The 25464-nt window shown below is 39.7% G+C and overlaps 1 protein-coding gene and 1 long non-coding RNA gene across 3 annotated transcripts; both read right to left on the reverse strand.

Annotated features, from left to right (window-relative positions):
* Positions 1-682: 682 nt before the first annotated feature.
* On the reverse strand, positions 683-3015 carry LOC115368511 (uncharacterized). The gene is made up of 4 exons (XR_003929042.1): positions 2879-3015; positions 2249-2303; positions 916-1014; positions 683-780 (listed from the first exon to the last, which is right to left on the reverse strand). It is a non-coding gene; the product is annotated as an uncharacterized LOC115368511 (long non-coding RNA).
* A 2581-nt stretch (positions 3016-5596) lies between these two features.
* On the reverse strand, positions 5597-25063 carry fyb1b (FYN binding protein 1 b). Of its 2 annotated transcripts, XM_030066195.1 has the most exons (19): positions 24911-25063; positions 16506-17496; positions 14100-14235; positions 13908-13987; positions 13367-13389; positions 12300-12346; positions 11534-11666; positions 10935-11094; positions 9341-9479; positions 9159-9178; positions 8872-8941; positions 8168-8251; positions 7528-7568; positions 7071-7152; positions 6820-6919; positions 6531-6693; positions 6409-6442; positions 6247-6278; positions 5597-6059 (listed from the first exon to the last, which is right to left on the reverse strand). In XM_030066195.1, the coding sequence occupies exons 1-19, from the start codon at positions 24911-24913 to the stop codon at positions 6037-6039; spliced, it is 2361 nt and encodes a 786-aa protein (XP_029922055.1). In that variant the 5' UTR covers positions 24914-25063; the 3' UTR covers positions 5597-6036. The 2 variants fall into 2 exon arrangements, with proteins under 2 accessions (XP_029922055.1, XP_029922056.1); XM_030066196.1 differs by lacking the exon at positions 8168-8251.
* Between the last annotated feature and the right edge of the window lie 401 nt (positions 25064-25464).

Here is a 25464-nt window from a genome sequence, read left to right on the forward strand (position 1 = left end):
AATGACAAGAATATGATATTAATGATTAAAATGATATGTTTAAACATCAAATCAGTGATGCTGGATCAGATTTCATGAAGCATTTACATTTTTCCTCATTTTGCTGCAGACCTCCTGGAAGCCCCCGGACCTCACTTTGAAAACCACTGTGCTAAAACACAGCTCTTTGTACTGACTGCAACTGGCTTTTTAATGAACTTAAACACTATAAAAATATATAGAAAGAGAGAGATTTGATTAAATGTCTGTGAACTATTTGAGCTTCTCTAGTAAAACAACAGGTGAGGTATCAAGCGGGGCTGGGCAGTATATCGATAACGTGATATGAGACTACAAATCATCTGAGATACATGATTTTATAATATAATGATACGCTATAAATGTTTTCGTAGTTTCAAAAGCTGAATTACAGGAAAGTGTTTATTGTTGCCTCGGCCTGCTTGGTCATCATATCCACATCACTAAATGATTTTATCAAAAATCTTATAAAGTCTTATAAAGTACCAGTGATCATCCCTCCAATATTCTAACAGTATCAATGTGAAGATATTGGGTCAAATATGTTCTGATATTTGATTTTGTCTGTATGCACTAACGTCCATATAGCTCCATATACAGGCACAACCCCACACACACACACACACAAACACACCAAAACCACAAATAAACGACGACACTCATATTCCATGAAAAATAAGTTGGTTCTTTTTTATTTATTGTGGTCGGAACATATTAGTGCAGGTCCAGAGACAGATTACTTGAGAATGGTGTCGGAGTTTGCTGCAGAGAGGGAAAGAGAGACAGAGAAAATAAGTGAGAAACTCTAATGATACTGTCCGCGTCCTACAGAGGGGTGCGCTGTATTGACAGGAGAGATAATAATGACGTGTGTGAGAGGCAAAGTGTGTGTGTTACCTTCAGACAGCTGTTTGTAGATGCGCTCCTGCTCCTCTCTGGCTTTCTTCTCTGCCTCCTCGACCCTCCTCTCCTCCTCAGCGATGGGCTTCAGGTAGTCTTAAACACAATGACACCAGGAGTTACACATCATTATGACAAAACATTATTATTTCGTGCAATTTTGTGTTAGTGATTAATTTGATTTGGGAAGTAGACATCCTTGGTGTTTCACTTAAATCCTGTTGTAATTTGAGAAATCTGGACCAAGGCAGAGCTGTAAAATGCCCCAAAATATACACTAACACACTTCACTTGTATCATTTTCGTCCTGGCTGAATAAAGCAGACGGTGATACATCTTGAAAATTTGATTCAGTGTCATTGCTGATTATCTCATGAAACACCATTTGACAAAAAAAAAATAAGAAAAACAGACTTGTCCATGCAATTCGCCTTATCCACCTCGCTGCTAGTGTTAAAACTCCACTATAAAAATAATATCAAGAGTAAGATCAATCATACTGACAGCTGAAAATCTCAGTAGCTACAAAAAGACATTTCCCATGTCCGAGTTATTTTTTTTATTTTTATTTATTTATTTATTTATTTTTTACTGTTGCTGTATTGCTTTAAAACGAATGGAAGTCAATCAGCAGAGCAGGCATTCACCTCCATTTGTGTTATATCATGGAAACTGGGACATGTAAACACATCTGAAGTCTTTTAAAGAGGACTTATGGTAGAATTATGATAGCGTCATGTCTGACGTTTCATTCAGTACTCCTGAAACAGAAGTTTTACAGCAGATTTTAACACTGGAGTCCAATTCTGTGTCTAATCCCACCTCACGAATAAGACAAATTGTGTTTCACTATGGATTCACTTTGGATTTGGGAAAATATCTTTATATACAGTCGTGCAGCAGAGTGTAATATTGCTGCGATACAACAGCTCTGCAAACAAGACCATTCTTCAAATTACAGTAATAAGACACAACAGAATATGGCTCACATATGTTATTCATTTACGGCACACTTCTGTCAGAATTTAAGCCTAAACTCGCCTGGAAGTTGAAGTGGACTATTTCAAACTTTAAAAAAAAAAAAAAAAAAAAAAGGATATGAATATGTAGGCATGTTTCAGACTCATGTCTTTTGAGCTTAATTTGAAATATTCTTTGCGTTTAAACTTTACATATCCTGTGGTAGACCTCAGGCAGTTTCACTAGTACTTTGGCTGAGTTTGACTGTTGCCCTTGAAGTTTGAACATTCACACGAGCCAGCAGCGACACACACACACACACACACACACACACACACACACACACACACACACACACATTAATACTTACTAAACCTCTGTCTGCCGTAGAACATGCCAAGAAACAAGGCAGACCACCTGGCCGTCTGAAATAAAGCACAGCACAAACTCATCAGTCGGCACAGGAAAATGTGAGCTGAAACATGTCAACAAACTGAGCTGTGAATGCATTACATCTCTTGGTCGGCGCACTACACCCTGTCTCTGATCTGAAACACTAAACTGAGACCAGCATCTTGTGTCTTATCTTTGATTTGAGCGGACACGCACAAACCAGGCTGGCAGAGGCGCAGGCAAACATTGTCTCTGACCTTGCGGCTACAGCAGCTAATATATACGTTAGCTTTCTGGTAAAACAACATGCACTGTCAGCGACTGATGCTGATAAATACAAACTCCATCATCTGGCAGGCAAGTGAAGGATGCAATTCAATGCTGCGGGTACAAGTTTTGTCGTTGCTGTGTGTGAAGCTACCTGTCAATGTCATTAGCCCCGGCTGGACAGCTAGCTAGCAGCCGTTAGCATGCGGCTACCTGCATTTACAGCTAGCTTGCTAACGGCTGCGCGAACTGAAAGGGAAGCTACAACCTTCATTACCAGGGTTGGAAACGCGTTTAAAAAAATTTGGGGTGTGGTGTCACTTTTCTTTTGAGTTGTTACCTTGATGAGCGGCGACACTGCAACTGGAGGAGCCATTGTGGTGCTGTCGGGAAAGCGAACTTCCGGGAAGGGTGGGAAAGAGTCTTCTTCTTCTTCTGTGAGGTTTAACGGTAGTGTGCATCCTTTACATTGCTCTACTGCCCCCTTCTGGATTTAACTGCCACTGTTGGCCGAATCTATTTGTCTTGTCCAGTTGCTAAAATCTAAATATAATTTTTTTTTTTTTTTACCCTCCATTCATCCTAGCCTCTGTAGGCCTATTACTGCCCTTTTCCTCTTCATATTTCTTGAAATCAGACATGCTCCACTCATTACAATGGACACTTGGGTGTTTTCCAGTGATAAATAGTGTACTAATTAAGTTACTGTCATCCATTCTTAATCTGCCTATTGCTCCTTGCTATTTCTCACCATACAGTAGTTTATTTTGTATTCCTTTCTGTGTTCTGCCCCAATCACAGCTCACAGTTCATCTCTGCCCATACATCCACAGATCATTTGCACCAAAATGCATTTAACATCACTGAAAAGTCAAATTTCATGGAACTAGGGGATATTTTAGCATGTGCACACAGGGTCACAGACACATGCTGCTAATGTAAAATATGCCATATTATTGTTATTGTTATTCTATTTTCAGCTTTAAGTGAAAGTACATCTTGATGTGATGGGTTGTATGTTATGGTAACGATGACCGTAACACACCAATGTGTCCAAGTCCAAAATACACAGCACTCACATAACTCGAATGTGCACAGGCATAGGTGCCGCACATTGTGTTTACAGTGTGAACAAGAATGTTGTTATGACCAAGGCTGAGATTCCCAGACATTCACAGTCTAACTCCTGCAGTCAGTTAAGACACAGAAAACAGATTGTGACAAATGGGTCACAATCTAACTAAGTAAGCGAGTAAACTGCACCACTTAAGCATTTTAATTATTTTTCCCTGTTGTTTGTGTCTTGGAACAAGTATATATATATATATATATATATATATATATATATATATATATATATTTTTTTTTTTTTTTTTTTTTTTTTTTTTTTTTTTTTTTTTGCTTTTTGGGCCCAATTCAACAACCTTATATATATATATATATATATATATATATATATATATATATATATATATATATATTCTTTTTTTTTTTTTTTTTTTTTTTTTTTTTTTTTGCTTTTTGGGCCCAATTCAACAACCTTTTTGTGTGTTCTAAGCTGGATCTGATTGATTGATTGCCACAAGTCAAACTTATAGGGAAGTTATACTATATCAAAAATTCACACACACACACACACACACACACACACACACACACACACACACACACATGCACACACACACACAAACACACACACACACACACACACACGGCTCAGGCATGCATGGAAACAGCAAGAAAATAATGGAGCGCTATGGGCTAAATGATCAGATGAGATGATAATCTGGTGCTAATCTGTTTCTGTGACAGATGTACCTGGAGTGCTCAGGCTGGATTCAATCTTGAGAGGATTTTTCTTCTTATGTATTGCGTTTGCTCTTAACTTCAGACTTAAATGTCATCCCACACATCTTAACTTTAAGAGAGATTAACAGTCATCTTTAAGTCCGACTTGCAGGTTAATAGCTGCACTGTATGGCAGATTAACTTCCAATATTTTTTGCCACACTCTTCTTGCAGGGAAGGCCTGGAAACTTCCTGACTGACCTTTTTTTTCAGAATGAACATAGTGGAGCCCTCTAGTGGTGACTCGTGAACACACAGGTAACAGATGTGCAGATTGTGCCAAGTTGGATGTATGCTTGGCGAGCTGTGCCCTCATCATGACTTTGAATGGAAGTACCGTATGTACAGAAAAAATGCAAATCATTATCCCTTTCCAGTGTCACCGTGGAGGAAGCGCAGGGCCAGAAAAACGTGCCATGAGCTGATTCCCATGCAAAGTATGTACGTACAGATCAGAACACGGTGCGAGCAAATGCCATATAGAAATGCTCAGAGGATAAGAGAGTGAAGAGCGACCAGGGAAACAGGACACACTGCTTCATCACCCATCAGAGGCTGTGGCTCTTTTTTTTTTTTTTTTTTTTTTTTTTACCAAAAGGAAGAAAAGACAGTCTTCTGGCTTTTGGTGTGTGTGGGACGCAGGGAGTAGGGTACTTTGGTTTGAGCACTTCACTGAGGAATGATGCGCCCCTGTGGTATGACTGATCAGCCTATATCTGAATTAAAAAATGTCATTAACAAGCACACTGCTATCTGAACCTGACTGTACTCTCAGAGTAGCACAATACCACGTTGTTGTTTAAGGAAAACTAATGGAGCAAGACATTGAAAGTCACTGAAAACAAACACATCCTCAATTGTACAAGAATTAAGATTTGGAAGATTTTTTTTTTTTTTTAAATATGGTTAAGTCATACAGCTACGTATATTTCCTTAATTACTATGTGCCTACAAATAACATTTTTCCCTCAAGACAAACTTGATTCTCATGGCCAAAATTGCATATGCATGAAAAACTGTTGTATGGAAACATATAGGACGAGGCTCCAAAATCAAACAGTTTTTTTTTCCCCAAAAAATTATTTGTGTGTAAGGTATATCAAATGTGTTTTGATACTGAAATTATGTTGCCTACATGTTGCAGATTAATTTTTTTCATGTAATTTTTTTCCTGTAATATCTGTAAACTGTAATAAAGTTTATGATGTGCAATAATGAGCAGACAAAGTCGTAACTAATATTTACATTGATTTAATGCATTTGTCCATTCATCAAGACTGCAGATTTTATGTACTGTTACGTCAGAAGCATGAATGCAAAATGAATAATAACAACAACAATAATAATAATAATAATAAAAACAGTTCTTGTGATAAAACATGGCTTTCTATACTCATGACTGCCCAAAGGGAAAACTGAGGGATGACAACAGAAAAGCAAACAGATCAGATTGATGAATACTGCTGTTCCAACAAATGTCTCCTGTTTTTCTGTCTCTCTGCTGATGTGTCTCTTATGTGACAAACAACATTGTTGGACAAGTTTTGTTTTTCCACTCCATGGCATCAGTGAACATAATAAATAATACACATCATAATGACATAAAACATAAAGACTGGTACTCCACTTGCAATGCAGTAAGACTGTTTTTCAATCGTTGTCATAGATGCAATCTGAAAAGAGATGGAATATATTGATTATAAAAAAAAAACACACCAACAAATAAAACAGTTTCTGCTGCTGCTGCCTGTGTCTTCCCCTCCACATAACAACACGACATCATCAACGATTAACCTCATCTCAGTATCTTATTTTTGTCCACATCGATTCATGAAACGATTCCTTAATTTCAAAACGTACCGTCTCCAATGTCATCGTAGATATCAGCATCTCTGCAAACAAAGGAAAAAATGATTGATGAGGAAATCATTAGGTTATATCACATATTAATTAGTCTTTTTCTTTGTATGTGTGTGTGTGTGAACTGGTGTGTGTGTGTGTGTGTGTGAGTGTGGCACTTACTCCGTGACAATGTGGCCGGTAAAAACATATCCAACTGGAAAAGAACATGCTAAATCGTTATTTCACTTTGACAGATAGATCGATAGATTGATTGATATGCAGACAGACAGATGGTCACTTACACTTGCCCTCTTCGTTTCGACAGATCATTTTGTCATCCACAGCTTTAACAATGACATCAAGACTTTCCCCTGGTTTGATGGGCAGATCTTTGCCGCTCCACTTCTTATTAGTCAGATTGGGGATGATGGTCACCTGGTACAGCACCTGGATCTCTCCTTCATACTGTAAATAAAAATAAATTGCTTAGTCCTGTTAAAATGGTTTTGTCAGTACGGGTGTGAGAGGATTGGATACATAAAGGATGCAAAAAAAAAAAAAAAAGCATAATAACAGATCAGAGAGACTAACTTTAAACTTTTTCCTGAACTCCTTCTCCTCTTTCTCAAACTTCTTCTGTTTCTTTGGATCCACCTCCTCTGCCTTGGATTTGCCTCTCATGGTTGGAAGGCTGAAGAGGAAAATAAAGACACTCCAGTGAGACGATTTTGTGGGTTGGTTGTTTTTTTTAAACCTTAAAGATGTCCTCTAATACAAAAGACACAAAAGACATATAGTTGCCCATGGTTTTATGTTGTTGTGAGGTGTTTTTTTCATGGTACCTGCTGACGGGAGGAGGAGGAGGCAAGGCTTGAGAGTCAACATCGTCATAAATGTCTTCATCGATTGCTCCTCCGGGTTTATCTATAACCACCAGCCAAAGGAAGTCAGTGAGGCAATGGTCAGGGACAAATAAATGAAAAGCGTCTCCAGTGCATATTAAACAACTACAGAAACAGAAATCACCTTGAAGTGATTATTTATTTACAGCAATCTAATAGTTGCAATATGGAGGGTTAGGGATTTATGGCCTTGCTCAAGGGCTCTCCAGGGGTAATCCAGGGCAGCTCAAATTTTCCTAGCTAGAGTGGGGATTCAGATCAACAATATTTTGTATTTGTAAAGACAGGAAGGGTCCAGCAAAGCGGCTTCAAAGATTGAACTTGTCTTAGTGGTCCTGTGTTCTTTTGATCACCAACACCGCAAACATTTTAGTCAGATTATCAAAGAGGGTGATACCTGAGTTCCCCTCTGCAGTAAACTGGCTGGGTGGAGGCACTCTGGCATGGAACACAAAGCATAAAGATTAAAACACCATATAACACATTATAATATACTATCATTTATGAATCAATTTGTTAATTAAAATCATTTGTTAATTTGTACGGTGATTCATATCACAGTCAACAGCACAGTTTCACAACCACATATTCATCAATCATCTCAATCTAATGAGCACATTTGTTGTTTTTTCACTGTGTTAGCCGGTAACACTTTGATTTCTGGTTAGGTCAACAATCATTCATCGACAGACATGCAAATGACTTAAGATGATTAGTAAGTTACCTGGAAATCAGTAATGCTGATTGTAATTCAACAACTAACACTGTAGTTAGGTTTCAGGCTGTTTGATTGGACATGCAATGATCAATTTGACAAATTTGGCCCTTCAAGGTTATTGAGAAAGGGCTGAAGTTGCCAAGATGCTGTTTCAGGGGTAAGAAAATGGTGGAGAAATGAAACCCTCAACATTCAAAGGCAACTTCATCCCAGTGCAGCTGGGTTGCTGTAAGATGAGTGGTAAGGTGAGTGAAAGGTTAAGGATTAGCAACAGTAGACGGTAGATTTCTGGTCAGTCTTACTACTGAGTGTATTTTACTCATTAGTGTTGCCTGTAGGTTTCCTCCAGTCAAACATCCGCAGGAAGCCGCGAGGCTTAGGGGGAGACTTGGGGTCCGAGGGACTAGAGAGGTTTAAGAGGGCCAACCAAGAATGAAACAATCTGTTTCTTTACTTTTCCATTTCTTTCTTCTCAATCTCTATTACACACATTACTGCACATATGTACATGCACATGACATGCAATAGTTTTAGTTTTTATGTATGCTGAATTTGTGTATTTTTCTCTCATCGTACACTACATGAACCTTGCACAATATACTTCAAATAAACATAGCAGAGTGGTAACAGTGGTGGCCATTTTTATGTGTGTTGTCGCCATTGCAAAGAGCTTTGGTCATCGCACTGGGCTGACTTCCGTAAAAACTGACTTGCTGCAAGTTGCTGACTCACTGAGGGGAGAGTCTACAACATGGAGAGGTGTCTTGTGTGCCATCTCTGACGTGCATTGTCACCGTAAAAACTAACCACAATCACCATTTTATCTTTTATCAGTGAAATGACCACAGCAAACAGGTCCAGGACTGCTCTACTTCATCCAAGCCCTGTGTCTTAACCTTATTCTGTTGTGCCACTCTTTTGATATCACTTTCGATAAGAGCATCAGCTCAGTGACTGTCTTGCAAATCCATCCATTCATTTGTTGTAAATGTAAATCCACCTAGTTCTCTGATGCATTCCCACCTCACATCCAGGCTTGGATCAACAACATCATCATAGATTTCTCCGTCGTCTGGTGGCGGGGGCAGAACCACTGCAGACAAACAGCACAGAGGAAACTACAGCTACAGCAGCTACATGTGCAACATATAGTCACATTACTGGGAAAACGCACAGAAAATATGACTGACAATGTGGTTAATCACAATATAATTATTTGGGAGAATGAACTGAATGTAAAGACTGTTTATCTAAAAAGTCGCTTAAAGCTGTCATATATCATATATCACACATCAGGATTGAAAACATACCTCCTGGTCCTCTGATGCCACTGCAGAGAGAAGTGATAAAGACATTAAAGACTAATTTAGTAATCTTCTGCAAGCTGTCTGTATTGTTAGATGCAAAAGAAAATAATGGCAGATTATCTGTGCAAATGAAAAATGGAATCTTTCATGGTTAAAAAATAATAATAATTTCACTTTCTTTATACCTGTTAAAGTTGTCATGAGAGGCTGAATCGATGTCATCATAAACCTCAGGGTCAAAGTCCTGCTGGCCGGGAAGAGACCCTGCCTGTTGCTTCCAGCTCTCAAGGTCAATATCCACAGACGTGATCTTTACATAGCCATCTAAAAAACACAGAAACAGACAGACACACACACACACACACACACACACACACACACACATCCATGCATATATATGCATATATGCATATAAGCACATAAATGTGAGCTGATGAGAAAGACATTGAGCAAACAGGAGATGTTGATTTCTTGTCAAACAGCAACACTAAACACTACATTTTTTGTGTGTCTCTAATTAAGGTGGTTTATAACAATGCATTGTGTAGTAATCACACCCAAAATGCAATAACTTTTTCCTTCAGTTTTTAATAGTACACACTTTTGTAATACCTTGTTACATTTTGTAATAAAAACCTTAAATGTAAAATGTAACAAATTTCCTCACATTTCGTAATAATAAGATCAGGGGTTTGTCTGTGAGAAAAAAATCTCACAAATTTATGAGAAAAAAAAAATCAAAAATCAGTGTGTTGTCTTCTACTGAATAGACCCAAGTCACATCAATGTCTCTTCAAAGTCCAGATACTTATGCTAATATTGTGATTCTGGGCTAAAATAACCAGGATTTCCTTTTTACTAAATTCAGTTGCAAAGTATTATTATTTTTCCAAGTTTTTTTCTCGTACATTTTTGAGTTTTTGTCTTTTAAATTTAAAACTTTGATCTAAGAAATCCAAATTATTATTATTATTATTATTATTATTATTATTATTATTATCATTATTATTATTATACCTCAGAATATAACTCCGGCCACAGCCTATATAATAACAGTCATAATAAGTACAAAAAAAATACTGGAAAATTTGTTACATTTTGGTTTCAAGGTTTTTATTACAAAATGTGTTATTACATCATGGTATGGTGACCAGACATCCTGAAAAATTTGGGAAAGTCCTGAATTACGAGCAGTTGTCCTGAATCCCGAATCCTGTCCTGTTTGTCCCGAAAATTAGACTAAACCTCAGTTTTGATTATTTATGACCTAATAAAACATGAAATACTGATCATTGTGAAACTTTATTTTGGTGTTGCCCACAGACAGGCAATATTTTGTCTGTATCCTGTACATGAATAGACAAAAACAATCAATTTTAGTTAATTTAGTTAATGTTTGTTGACACTGAATGTAATATGCTGGAGGCCACGCCCACCACGGCAATGTGACCACGCCCACCTCCAACTCACCTGGAATTGAGATCTGAGTTTGCAACTGAGTCGAAACGGAGCAGCAGGACAAAGAGGAAGGAGGAAATAGGAATGGAGGAGGGAAAGAAAAGGAAAAGAGGATAGCTGGTGAGACAGGAGGAAAATGCCATGACACCGCATGCTTACCCACCGTCCTAATAGTAAAAAGTGATGAGTAAATGATAGACAGGTTTAGGAAGAGAGGGTGTAATTACCAGTCATACCCTGTATTCTCAGATAGAATGGAGAACGGAGGAAGACGAATAAAAGAGCAGAGAGGAATAATGAATCACATGTATGAGAACTTACAGGATCCGTCCTGTGTCCGGCCCAACCACTTCCCCTCTGGGTTGCCCTGAACACGGATGATGTCCACCCAGTCTCCCTGCTTCAGTGACAGCTCTGTCTTACCGCCTCGGTGGTCCACACGAGCCTTGACTTGGTGGATCGGTGTAAGGGGGCCAACGAGCTAGCACACACACAGATACACACAGAAGCACAAAGACAAACATGCAGACCTCTTAACATTTTCTTTACAACATGGACTTTTTATGCAGTTATCAAACTTTGTTGATATGTCGCCAAACTCATTCTGAAGATCCAAAATGATGATGCACACCCAGTTTTTTCTTTTCATTGAATGGTTTTACAATGTAACTCTCTCTATAAACGAATGAGCGGGTTATTACTTGGTTGGGGTCATCATACTTGTGTGTGTGTGTGTGTGTGTGTGTGTGTGTGTGTGTGTGTGTGTGTGTGTGTGTGTGTGTGTGTGTGTGTGTGTGAGTGTGTGTGTGTGTGTGTGTGTGTGTGTGTGTGTGTGCAATGAAAATGAAATGAAAATAAAATGAAATAAAATAAAATGAATAGAGCAAACAAAGCTACAAGTTCTAGCGTTGTTTACTCACTTTGAATTTCTTTCTGGCGTCTTGTTCTTTCTTCTCACGTTCCTTCTGCTCCTTCCTCTCAGCCTCCAATCGCTTCTTCTCCTCCTTCTCCTCTTTCTCTCTCTTCTTTTCTTGTTCCTTGTCTGCTGTTTCCCTGTAGAGGAAGGAATACAGCAATAGAGGGATAGTGTAATGTAATGTACTGTGGGTAATGTATTAAAGGGCAACTAAAAATACAGAATGGACATTTGGATTTGGCTTCTTACTGGTGATAAAAAAAAAAAAAAATATGGGGGTTTGAGAGAATTCTGTGTGTGCCTCACTGGACTATTGCTTTTTTTTTTTTTTGCTGTGTAAAGAAAGAGTGTATCAGACTATGATTGACTGCAGTGTTGCAGAACAGCCACCAGAGAGGGGTGTTCCTGAAGCGCTGAGCAGAGATTAAAACACTGCTGCTATAAAGGAGCTAACGGCAGAAAGAAATTGTTTACTCTTGCGCATGCCTTAAACAGCTGGTTATTATTATAGTGTCAATGCTTGATGCTTGATATGGTGATGTTTTTCAGCTTTTGACCTCAACAGACTCAAGTCAGGCTGAGCTTTGAACTGGGCTCATCAAAGGAAACACACCACCACTCCATCCACACAGAGGAAAATTATTCTGAATGCAAACATTTGAAAAGCCACTGAGTAAAATGTTGCTGGATCATGTTAAGTTATATATAAATATAATACATAATAGAAAGGCAAAAGGGTTGGTATCAGCAGGAATGGCTCCTTCTCTCACCATCGTTCATCAAGATCTTCATACATTTCACCGTCCTCATCTTCCTCCTGGGGCAGCGAGGACATTTATAAAAACACAATTAAAACTCAGAATTAGTTTAATATGTAGAGCTGCTGATGTTGAGGCAAGCACATTTATTGCATATTTATATACTTTCTTCATGTTTTTTTTTTTAAATGTTCTCTTAATTTCTAAATTGCATATATACTGAATGTCTTACTTTATTTTCCATATTATCTTTTTTTGTGCCAGCAAGTTCCACTGTTAATGTGCATATCTTCTTAATGTGGTAATCTAAATATTTTTCATCATCCATAGTTCATCCATACATCGCTAACTAATGTTTGGGTAGAGATGTATGGTTCTTATTTATCTTTATATTCTGTTTTTCTTTTCTTCATTTTTTTACTCAGTGCTGCTGAATTGGCCTAACTTCACCACTGAGATTATCCAGCTTTAATCTTGTTAAACTAAAGAAAAGCGTGTGAGTATGCATGTGTCAGTACATTTAAATGCACACTAATTTTCCACTATTTTTCCATTATTCTGAGTATGACAGTATTCCAGATTAAGATAGGTTGGATATGCTGATGTTATTGAGACTTTCCAAGCATTCTTTGGACATGTATACAGCACATTAGGAATATGTTTCTCAATTGGGGTTTTTATCACACTTTATGTCACACAGCTGCCTGTTTACGGTCAGCTCTATGTATTGTAAAAAAAAAAAAAAAAAAAAAAAAAAGCCACCTAGCCAACAGTTTTCAAGGCTGGGTTAGAGATGCGTTAACAAAAGAAAAGTCCACAAGTTGAAAAGAGAAATACACCTACTTTTAGATAATAGAAGACTTGGATATCAACTGGATTATGGATATGCATAAATATCACAACACTGACTGTTTCAATGAGGTGGTTGAACAAATGACAGAGGGAGGCTATGTTCACACGGTCAAAAAAGGTCTAGGCTGCATGAATTTTTTTTTAGTGCATGTAAATGTAGTCTCTTGTGGCTGTGCAGATATATCCTTGTGTTTTTATGTGCATGATAATGACTGAGCAAGTCTCACCTTTGCCCTCTGGCTTGGGTGACCTGGGGAGGAGGGACATTGAGTCATCGTTACAAGAGAATCTCACTCATCTGAAATACTCATCGGTCTGACTCATTTCACAGCCTAAGCATTACATCTGCTCACTTTTCTGCAACATGTAAAACAAAATAACACTGCTCGGTAGGTCGAGGCTCATGCGATGGACAGTATTCAAAATAACAACTTAAAATGAACTCTGTACAACTACTGATGGAAAGGTTACATTAAAAATCAGATGTTTGCTTCAACCAATATATAAGAAAAACAAAACAAAAGAAAGGGTTAAATAGTTGCCTCAAACTAAAACTTTCTTCCTTTTGTGTGTGTGTGTGTGTGTGTGTGTGTGTGTGTGTGCCATCACATATGTAAATAGGGGACATAGTTCTGCATTTCACCATGTTCCTCTCTCTTCCTGTAGTTGTAAAAAGATTAGCAGCTATCGCCTTGCCACATTATAATAAAAATAACATTTTGAATCCCCATTACGTTACATTCTAGGGTAGTTTGAGCGTTACAGTACCGGCGGAAGGGGGCAGTGGGGGTGGAGCGCTGGTCATCACACCAACATCATCATAGTTCTCATCTGGGTTTGGTTGGATTCTGAAAAATAACGTCAGGAAAAATGTCAAACAAAATGTATATAGAGTGTGTTTTCATATAAGAAGCAACACTTTTGTCTTCTGGTGTTGTCTGTGTTCCTGTGCACTCTCACATGGCTGCTGGGTGCCGTGGGGGCAGACTCGGAGCTGGAGGTTGAGGAGGCGGGGCTGGGGCCACAGGGTTGCTATGGTTACTGGACTGAGGGGTCACTGGAGATGGGACGTTGGGCTTCTTCAAAGAGGCAGGACCTTTAACACAGCAAACACATGGTATAATAATACAGAAGTTAAGACATCTATGCCTGTGCTCTCATGTGAGTGTCTCGTGTGTGTGTTTTGTGTGTGTTTATGAGTCTGAGTGTGTATTATTATTCTGCCACAAAGGGAAGAAAGCATAGCACATAATATTACAAATACACAAAGGCACCATACGCATTGTGTATCAGGGTGACCGCTTGTGGAAACTCCTTTTGAAAGCTTTAGACTAAAAAAAAACACACAATTATGTAAAACTATTTTATTTTTCATACAGTCTCCTGTTTTCTGGTATCTGCAAGTTTTTTTTTTTTTTTTTTTTTTTGTTGTTGTTTTTTTAGACTCTCAGCCAACAGTCACATCTCACCTCTGACTGAAACTAAAGTCTGCTCAGATGTATGTCTGAAAATAGAGCCTTTCACCAGAAACTATCCATGTTTGGAACTTACTTCCCCATGTGGTGAAGCAAACTCAGCTGTCAGAGGCCAGAGTGTAGAGGGAGAGAGGGACGAGGAACTTTGCAGGGGGAACAGAGGAACCAAGTATGTTTCTGTGACTCTGGTTTCTCCTCTGACCCAAGCTGCAGCAGTGCCTGTAACTTGGACTAATTTTGTGTACAGTATTTCCTTCTGTGACCGCAGCATGCATATCCAGACTGAGTGTAATTTTTGTCTAGATGCATATTGCTATAGTGTGCACGCATGTGTGTATGTGTGTGTGTGACACAGGAAAAGGTGCGGTTAAAACATTGCCAAGTACACATGTTGCAGATGGCCATACATTAAATAGATATAGTATACAATTCAAAAATATATTTAAATCATCAGTAAACCAAATATAAGCTCTGTAGTCATTTCTTAACCCTTGTTGAGTTTCACATATTTGTCTGTTTTCACTGTCAGACGCTTGTAAAATTGTGAGGATTAGTCACTTTGCGATGGTAGCAGACATAAAAGAAGGTGGCTGCTAACCAGCGACAAATGGCAGTCTGATGCAGGCATCAGCTGAAGGCTACAAATGTCAATCACCACAGCAACTGGTGAGGCATGTTCTTCTTGCACAGACTTTCTAAATAGCACTGATGGTGATGATGAAGGAAATGCATTTGTGACAACAACATAAGAGGAACCCATAATTTCCCAAGAATGTCACATGAGTACTGCAAACATTTTACAGCAGCATAATTTCTACCCCAGGACAGTGAAGGCTAACAAAGCTCAGGGAGGTTGTTAATAATTAAACATAATGGCTCGGTGGCAGTACAGGAACAAATACAAAGACACTTTTGACAAGTGCTGTATTCAGTGCCAAGGGTTTGTGAATTGTTTATAATTATGTTATCAATTAGGTGGTAAACACTATAAATTATGATAAAGAGTTGTAAAAAAAAAAGTCATAACGCAGTTTTCATACGTAAATGTAGGCTCACTATTTGGGGGTTGCTGTGCTGTTAAATAAATGCCTGAAAATACAAATACGTCAATATAGTGTGTCCCCAGATGTAGCTGACTGATTATGTCCTGGCCTGTGGAGCCACATGTGTGTCTCTGCTGGCCCGGACTGAAATCCTGCCAGAGGTTTCTTTCCTGAGTCACCAGCTGTGTGACCCACTGACAGCCAGCGGACAGCTGTTCAACACACTGACCTTTTTGCATTCATGGTTTGAATAGAAATTAGATGTATCCTGAAAAGACTTAAACTAACTTTGACTATTATTAGACTTTTGTTCTCATCCTGGCAGTCCAGATGTCAGGAATCCTAAGAGGAATTAGAAGTGTTTGTCAGAGAAGGTGAAAATAGGCAAGTAAATGAGCAAAGGCCAATCTTAAAGAGATTCTATTGAGGTGTAACTTAAAAACAAAATCAGGAAATTTATATTTCTTTTAAAGCAATATTTGTCCTCTGAAATCTAATAAACTGTGATCACATAAATTTAGGCTTAACAAGTACAGGGACTGTTGGGGGACAATTGTATTTTGATGGTGCCCATGGCCAGCCAGGCTAGATCCATGGCTACTGTTGATACCTTGTGGTTTATTGCACAGACATGACTGACAAAGTGATACTTAATTTGATGAGGGCCTAATATGGATATTGATATTCACTGTCTCACTGGATTTGTAATTATAGCTTTGAATTAAACATTGACTTATTTAATAATGGATTTTTTTGTGTGGAATAATCTTTTTTTGATTGATCATCAATTGCAACAAAAATATTTAACTGTTATTATTTTGATAACATCACTTTGGAAAACAACTTACTATCATCAGAGGTCTTGGCATCTCGTTTGAAAGCTTCCAGGTTAACTCTAGGAGGCCGGTTGGGCTTGGCAGGTGGAGGGCCCAAGGCCAAACTATTGGGGAGGGGTTTACGCTTCGGGGCCGAAGGGTCATCCCCGGTAATGCTGTTGCTGACCCCTGGCTGCCTCCTCACAAAGCTCGGTTTCTTACTGGCTGGAGGCTTGAGAGGAGGGGTGGAGGTGCTACCACTGAGAGGCGGTTTGGTCGCCCCCTCTGTTTTCACGCCATTGTCCGGTGGGTCAGGCTTGTCCATCTCCTTGTTGAAGATACTCTGAGCAGTCCTGAAGTTGGAGGAGGGCTTAACAGCAGAGTTTGGTACATTTAATGGTTTGCTCGTGGAGTCTGTGTTCGCGCCTCCTGCTTCTTCATTCTGCTGTCGTAATTTTGCAATAGCGCTGCTAGGTTTTTGCTGTGAAGGTGGAATTTTAGGTGGTGTGGTGCTGTCCTCTTTCACCCAGCTGGGCTTGGCGGTGACCCCTGGGGAAGGTTTGGGAAAGGCAGGCTTGGAGTCCGGTAGGGTAGAGCTGAGGGAGGGCTTCTGGAGGGGCGGTTTAGGTTTAGGGCTCTTATGATCAGCATCTTGTGAGACAGGTGGTTTGAAGGGTGACTGCGGCTTATTAACAGTCAAAGGTTTACTGTTGCTGTTGGTGTCTTCCTGGGCATTTGCAAACATGCTAGCCAGGGCTTTTGTCTTGGGTGACTCTCGTATCTCTGGAGCACTTTTGACAGAGACAGAATTTTTCAAAAAAGTGGGTTTTGGAGCAGTAGAGATGCCACTGCCTGATAGGCTCTCTAAAACAGGTTTCTTTGAATGTAGGGGAGGACCAGAGGACACGGTGGGGTGGAGGGGTGGTTTGGTCCGTACTAGAGGTGAGGAAGAACTGTCCTCAGTGCCATTGGTCCCGCCAGCTTGGAAGCGAGCCATGATGGCCTTTACATCAGCTTTGTTGTCCTGAAAGAAAAGGGAGGAATCCAGAAATAAAATTAAGATTAAGATCTCAACATCTAATTGAATCAAAAGTAATTCAGAATATGTGTACAACTGCAGACTGGAATCAATAAGAGCCCTTCAGCCCATTATTCTCCTATATCAGTGCTGAAACTCAGTCACACCTTGATGAAAGTCACACCTTTGTACACTCTCAGCTGGATTATTGTAACAGCATCTTCACAGGAACCACACCAGATCCTCCTCTTCACACAAGCCTACACGACTCTACACAGTCTTGCTTGCCCCAATCTCTCCAGCCTCCTGCATTACACCCAGCAACTCTCCACTCATCCTCAGTGGGCATTTTGTGCATTCCCACCCAGGCTGTGGAATCAAAGATTGTCTGTGTAGGGAGATGTTCCACCCACAAGAATATCTGAGGCCACCTCCAGGGGGCAAGTGTTAAAACTGGGCCAGAGTAACATGAGTGCAACTTGATCTCACAGAAATACATGAAATGTTCACGACTTCCTTAACAACTTTAGCAGTGGCATGACATGGGTTACAGTGGCCACAAAAACAATGCCACTGCAAAGTCAGTAAGGACAAATGACGTGAAACCACCATGGGTTAGGGTTGGTTAAGGTTAGGGAAAGGCTATGGTTGACGTTAGTATGGTGTTACGATAAAGTTACCATGGGAAACAAACACAGGTAATGAACAAGCTACTGTTGCTAACAAGAAACAAACATGCCGGTCTTGCCCTAAAATGCTTTGAAACCTCTGAGTGAAAGTTGTGTTGATTGAGCCATCCACCACCTCAACAACCTCGTTGCACAAACTTTTTCAGTCTTAGTACTATTGGTAATTCATGTGTCCAACAAAATGACGGATCCTAATTGACTTTGCATTGGCATTGTTTTTGTGCTACCAGCACATCATTTTAACCCTTTTTTGGGACACCATCACATATTGCATTGTTGCATTTCACATGTGTCTGTAAGACTATGCTGAATGAACAGCAGCCAGGGGAACTTGTCTGTAAAATCAGCTCTACAAATTATAATCATTTCTTATGTGCACTGGAGAGAATTATGAGATGCTGGTTAAGAAGACACACTTTCAATGTGCTTAGATGAATGAAAACCAATTTTACAATCACTGATTTCACATTATAAAAATGCCTTCATTATAGAAATTGGTCCATGTAACAATAACAGTAATAGTCTAGTTACTCCTAAAAGTTTGGAATCAAATGTTGTGATCCTTTTACAGCATTTAGCCATATATTACATACAGCCTACTGCATAATACTGCATTGTTTTTTTTCCCCGTTTCATAGCAGTCTATGGCCTCGGCTGGGCTTTCTCCCTCTACAGGACCCTGACACATCTGCCTCGCTCCATGCACTCACACTGCAAACTCACACTGTCACACTCACCCTTCTCATGTCTGTCCTATTTTGATTGTCAGCTGAACTTTTCTATTTGAGTCGACAGATCTCTCTCTCTCTCTCTCTCCCTCTCTCGCTCTCTCTCTCTCTCTCCCTCTATATATATATATATATATATACATACAGATAGATAGATAGATAGATAGTTAGATATATATTGAGCTCTATAATTTATATAATATAATTCCCAATGAAAATTTCAATTGAAAAGAGAGGAAGTAACTGCAGACTCTCTGAGAGGTGAAATAAGTTAAATAAACTGTATTGTCTACTATCTAAATGGTCTCATAGAGATAATACATAAAAGTTTTCTGTTAATATTCACCCTTAATCACTTTCACTAAGCAAACAAGCAGAAACAGTATATTCATTTCATGGATTGAGTGCTACATCCTTCTCATATTAAGGTAATCTTGTTTCAATTTCTTGATAGCCTAACCTCAGCTCAGATGGCCAATAATTGTCAGAGAACCTTTTTGCACTGTTACTCAACAACAACAGCTTTTCTGCAACAGTTTTTCTGCAAACAGGAAATTTGCACAATGCATGATGGTCCTCAGACAAATTACTGAAAGGAAGTGTAGCCTATAGCAAAAAGAATCAGCTGCCAAATACTAACAGATGCTGAAACATTGCTAAAATAAACACCATGACAGCATCATTCCTGTGTTCATATTTTTTCAAGGTTCTCAAAGACCTTGAGGATCTCAGCGCTTTAGAAAGGGAGGGGAGGGGAATAAAGCCTGTCCTGCTTTAGGGCCCAAAACAAACATCCTGTTACCAGCTGGCTGTAAAGTACTGCATTAATTCTATTGATCAGCACCCCAGTGCCAGTGGAGCAGATTCAAATACATTTCCTTTCTCTAAGGGCGTTTTCACACCTGAAAGTCCGAACCAAGGTCCGAACCAAACTCTGTAATTCTGTTACATTGTAACATATTTGGTCCGGTTGGTTTGGTTTCACACTGCAAATAGAGTAACGGACTTTACAAGATAAACATACAGGGGAAATGTATTCTTCTCATTAGAGGACGCATCAACTGCCCATGCACTTCCGCGGCTCATTTTGCTTTGGTTACGCTGAGTTGTTAGGCTGGCCGGCCGGCATATGATATAAGTATTACTTCCTGTTTACAGAAAATGAATCAAGCGAGCCAGAGCCGGCTTTTGGCATAGGCGGTATAGGCAGTTGCCTAGCGCCATCTGTTGGAGGGGCGCCGCTAGCGGCCGGAGGGGCGCCGGCAGCGGTTGTTTACCGGAGGGATACCGGCAGGATTTTATCGGCGTCATAGGTAGAGTCGTCGGCGACATAGGTAAAGCCGGCACTGGAGCGAGCCATCTTTTTCCCGTTCTAATATTTTTGTTGGTATATTGCTACCAGCAGCATCAAGTTAATGAGCAATACATCAGAGTAACTGCTATTCGCAAGATGAGCCTCCTCATCATGCGAAAACTTTATCGGGAGGAGGAGAAAACGGCATACAGTCCTGCGAGTTATGGCGATGTGTATTCCGGAGAGAAGGTGAGTGTGGGAATATTTTTAAAAAGATGAGCTGTCAGTAGTGATGTATTAACTTGTCTTTATAGTGCTATACATTTTACCGTGCGCCACTTTTCATTCAGCATAATAATGGACACGAGTCCTAACGTTGCGCCTTGCGTGTCACAGCAACGTTTAACGTTAGCAGCTAAAGTTAGCATGCCGTCGGAGATGCATAACCATGGTAACCAGCTGGTTAGCGTGACGTAACTTCCAAAAACTTGAACTTCCTGTCATTGATACGAAGGTCCGAACCATACAAACAGTTGTTTTCACACTGCAGAAGGTCCGAACCATGGTTCGTTTGGTCCGGACCGAGACCACCTCTTTTGGTCGGAACAAATTTTGGTCCTTTGGTTCGGACTGTGGTCCACGGCACCTTTCACACCTGTAATTTAGGTTAGGATCAAACTGAAAAGTCCGAAAGTCCGGACCAAACGAGACAGGTGTGAAAACGCCCTAAGACATACATAATTACTGCCTAGGTGGGCAGTGGCTTGAGCTGGTGATCGTGAACAGAGCAAGAGAAGCACCCAGACACATTGTGGCCTGTAGTGTTCAAAAATTATTTCTGTAGTCATGAAGTAGAATCCATGCTACTGAAAATATGCATGTTGCAGCGTGTCAGGCCTTTACGCCGGGGAAACCCTCACATACGCTTTGATTCTCGCTGACAACAGTGGTTCTCTCATGCTGTTGTGCATTTCCCACACAATTTTTTCAAACAGAGCTGCAGTGCTGCACAGACGCTCTCAAGTAAATGGAAATGAATGTGTAGGCTATATATCGTATCTCACAGAGATTTTTGTCTCGTGTGGTGGGCTTGTCGTGGTGGCCCACCAGGCCTGTACATATACAGGGGGAACTGTGACTTACCAAATGGAAACACTGCTGTTTATGTTGCAGGCTGGTTAGATAAGTTCATTGTGGGTATTTGGAGGAAACAGGTAATGTGAAGGACATCATTATTTTTCAGCTGTCATCAACTGCATCCACTTCCTGGCTTATCATTGCCATAAATACACAGCCAGCTGGACAGCCGTCACAGGCTCTCAGCACCCAGGGGTGTGCAGAGTGACTGAGGGTAGGGATGTTTTTTTCTTCAGTCTCATGTTTTGTCCACAATGGTAAGTTTTGTCTAGAGCTGTATGAATATTTATGTAAATGAGTGCCATTTAATGGAGTGACTAGGTTGCAGCTGCCGCCACACCCAGTGTAATGAGGCTGGTTTGAATGGAGTTAGAGACACTGCAACAAACCCCCAGCAGGAAGTGCAGATAAGAGCAAAAGAACACACAGCCACCTCTATTACTTCAGCAGAGCAGCAAAGAAAAGGAAAACGATTCAGCATGGGGAGATACTACAGTATGAAGCTAGATGGTAAATGTCAGGTCTGTACCATATAAAAACTAGGATGGCCAGATTCTTGTTTACATAGTAATGCTTAAGATACCATGCACTTGCCAGTAAAGCATCGAAACAAGCTGTCTTAATTCATTTGGCATTCGTTTATAATTCATTCTTACACTGTCATATCAGTATGTCATATCAGTCATAATGAGTGATGGACAATGTGTCAGTATGAATAGGAAAACAGGTAGTTCTGCTGGAGGCTATTTCAGGAAGATGGTTTAACAAACCCTGAACTCATACTCACGCACGCAGAGATGAAAGGATTCACCATGGCAACCAGCAACAACAAAACCACAGCATCATATTCCACACCTCATGAATGGAAGTTTTAACATGGTCCTATGTGTAGTGCAATACGAATAAAATAACAGCACAGACGCTGCAAAAGAGCTGAGATGACATAGGAGAAAAATGCAAACCTACTCAAGTTTCAGCGATTAAACACAAGATTTGTTTCAACTGTTAGCGTATCAGCTATACGTCCTTTCAGTGAAAATCTGAATAAAAAAAAATTGGCACACCAACAAAGCAGCTTGGTTAAGGTTAGGAAAAGGTCATGGTTAAGGTTAGGTAATGTAACGTTACATTTCGCCAATAAAACAACTTGGTTAATGTTAGGAAAATGTCATTAGGAAATGTTAATGTCACATTATGTAACATTAACACTAACACTAGCAGAACACTAGTCTCACTGAGAACTGGTCTCAAACTTGGGTCTGCCAGGTCATGTTGATGCACCCATCCACCATGAGGTATGAGGTACAGGCAAGAAACACACTTCAAATTGATAAACAAGCTACTTTGAAAGTCATGCTGTCACAAAAGAATTGGATAGTTCCTCTCCATGTACACAAATCTATAGATTCAATTTCCTTATTGTGTTACAAAAAACACGCCACCTCTGAAAACTATTTACCACATGAAACACTGCAGGCCTGACAGATTTATTGACCATTAATTGAAGATTAGTTCATGTAAACCTGCTACTGAGCAAGTTAGTTTCACAGAGTGGCTGCAAAATTACCATAGCAACTGACCTAAAGTTCACCTAATCTTGTTTTCTGGAACCGAAAATCCCAGGTTTTCCTCAACTCTGGTGCACCCTAGTTAGAATACCCCCCTTCTGAAAAATCCCACTGATCACGCTTCTGTTTCTCAGCTACAGTTGCAACTGGTGCTTCTCTAAATAGCTGATTTACAGTCAACTGTAACTCTGTATGGCCTAATAATACTGTCAAGTGTTGGAAAAACTAATAAGGTAATGAGTGCCAAGAGTAATGATCTGCGACATATTTTAAACCAGAGCTCAGTAACCAACTCAGCACAACCACTAAAGGAAGCCAGAAAAGGCTTCACTCTGTGGTCAGCCCACCAGCAAAAGCGAAACAGAAATGCATTAAATGATGCATTTCTTCCTCTAACTACCATATTATTAGACCATATTAATATTCTGATTTGTCCTCTTTTGTGACCTATGTTATTACTTTCAGTCATAATCTTTGAAAAGGTACAAACCAGTCTTTGTTTTGTGTCTGCTAAGTTGCAGAGTTACCTTTATTTTGTATTAATAGTTTGTGGAAATTTTTCAAGGTGCAAGGGTTTTGTTCAGGGGCAAACATACACTTCCACCTCAAACATCTCAACCAGTAGCCTTTCAACTACTTGATGGACACTGTTCACAGTTTGTCATTTTGGTACTAGCTGTCAACTATGAGTCATTCACAGGTTTTCGATTTAATGTGACAGACTATCTCCTCAGTATATGAAATTTCAGTGGTGGCTGAATGGATGGGTGTTAACACTGTAGTACTGTTGCTAATACCACTACAGTATACATTAGTGGCTGCAACGTGTGTTTCATCCAGTTAAAATGTGTTAGTGTGACAAAAAAAAATACAAGCATCACAACCCAAGTACATCTGCTATCAAGTGAGCAGCTGGGAAATGAAAGAGAAAAGGAATGAGCTCTTTCAGTCAACCCAAAGAGGAAGCATGATTTTTATTTCCAGTGTGGTGAAAAAGTGGGGGCCACAGTTGCTTTGCGCAATGTAGCTGACACAACACTTAAAAAAACTTCCCGCAGTGTGACTTCTCCAATACTTACACGGCATTTCTGCAGAATATGTTAAAGTATGTCTTGAAAACCAAAAGAAATACTACAAAATTGATTGATAGGGACCCTTGAGGTAGCCTGTCAATCAGACAACGTTGTAGTGCGAGTGCCGTTAGCAGCAGGATGACAAATAAAGTAAAACAGCTTTTCCTCGCTGGTAACTTCTCCAAACATGTTGAGAAATGCTGCATATGGTAATTGTGTATTTGTGACATCTGAAATGGCAAAACCATCTGCCTCTTACACCAATGACTGACTAATTAAATTAAGTTGGTATTACAATATCCCTAATATCACAACTATTCATATGATAACCGACAAAAGAGTGAAATTTAGCGATATATAGGTATATTGAAAGTGTTCTGAAATGGAAACCTCCATTTTAAAAATTTGTTTTAAAAAGCAGTCGATTAGATTATTCCACTGCATAAACTGAGACAAAGACAAATGCACACAAACCTCCGCCAGGCCAAAGGCAGTTTAACTTTTACTGCCATAGAGGTCATAATGCTGCTTCAAACGCACAGGTGTTCAGACCCCAGCTGCCCTGATCAGATATCATTCACTGCTTCATCATAACATAGCAGATTTCATATTTTCTGAATAATCATCACTGAAAAGGTCTGAATTCACAGTATCTCCATCTGTGCAGTTTGCATCATCTTGAGTTGCACTTTCATTAAAACCAAAAGTCTGATTTTGACTCATTGGAGATGATTTTAAATATAGCCTGTGCACCTTGCAGACAGTTTATCTGTTGGTGGTGAGGTTTTGTGTTTTTACAGCTGTCTTTCACTCAGTCTTACCAAAACCCTATCTATTTGTCAAATATTACCATAAGCATACATGTTTCTTTTTAGGTTCCATTCGGCTGGGTAGTTTTAGGCAAACAAAAAAAGAACATGGTTGTACTCACCATAACTGAGGACGGCAATCCCAGGTGTGTCTGTGTGAATGTGGGATGGATCCCTGAGAACGTGTGTGTGAGCCAGTTTCTGTGGCTGTCAAAGACAGAGAGACAAATAGCAAGAGATAGTGAGGGAGGAAGGACTGACCAAGTATGTGACAAAGCAAACAAGTGTGTGTGTTTGTGTTTTTGTGTGTGACAGAGTGAGAGAGAGAGAGAGAGACAGAAAGAGAGAGAGAGAAGGCGAGAGAATGTGTGCTATAGTGCAAGTGGTAACGTACTGTCAGTGTCTGTCCACAAGTGACTACTTCCCCTTGCAGTAGTGTGTGTGCATGTGTGTGTGTGTGTGTGTGCGTGCTTCATAACCTCTATTATCTAGCTGATCTCATAAATTTGCATATTCCCTGCAAACTACCTGCAGCTTCCCTCTCCACTCAGTGACTAACAGGAGGCACAGTCACTCACTGGCAGAACGGCAGCAAAATTATGACGACAAGGAATCCATAGCAACCATATTAAACAATGCAATGGCTTACAAAATTATTTTGTCTCAAGGGTAAACA

Source organism: Myripristis murdjan, chromosome 12 (genome assembly GCF_902150065.1).
Source record: "Myripristis murdjan chromosome 12, fMyrMur1.1, whole genome shotgun sequence".
Lineage (NCBI taxonomy): Eukaryota > Metazoa > Chordata > Actinopteri > Holocentriformes > Holocentridae > Myripristis > Myripristis murdjan.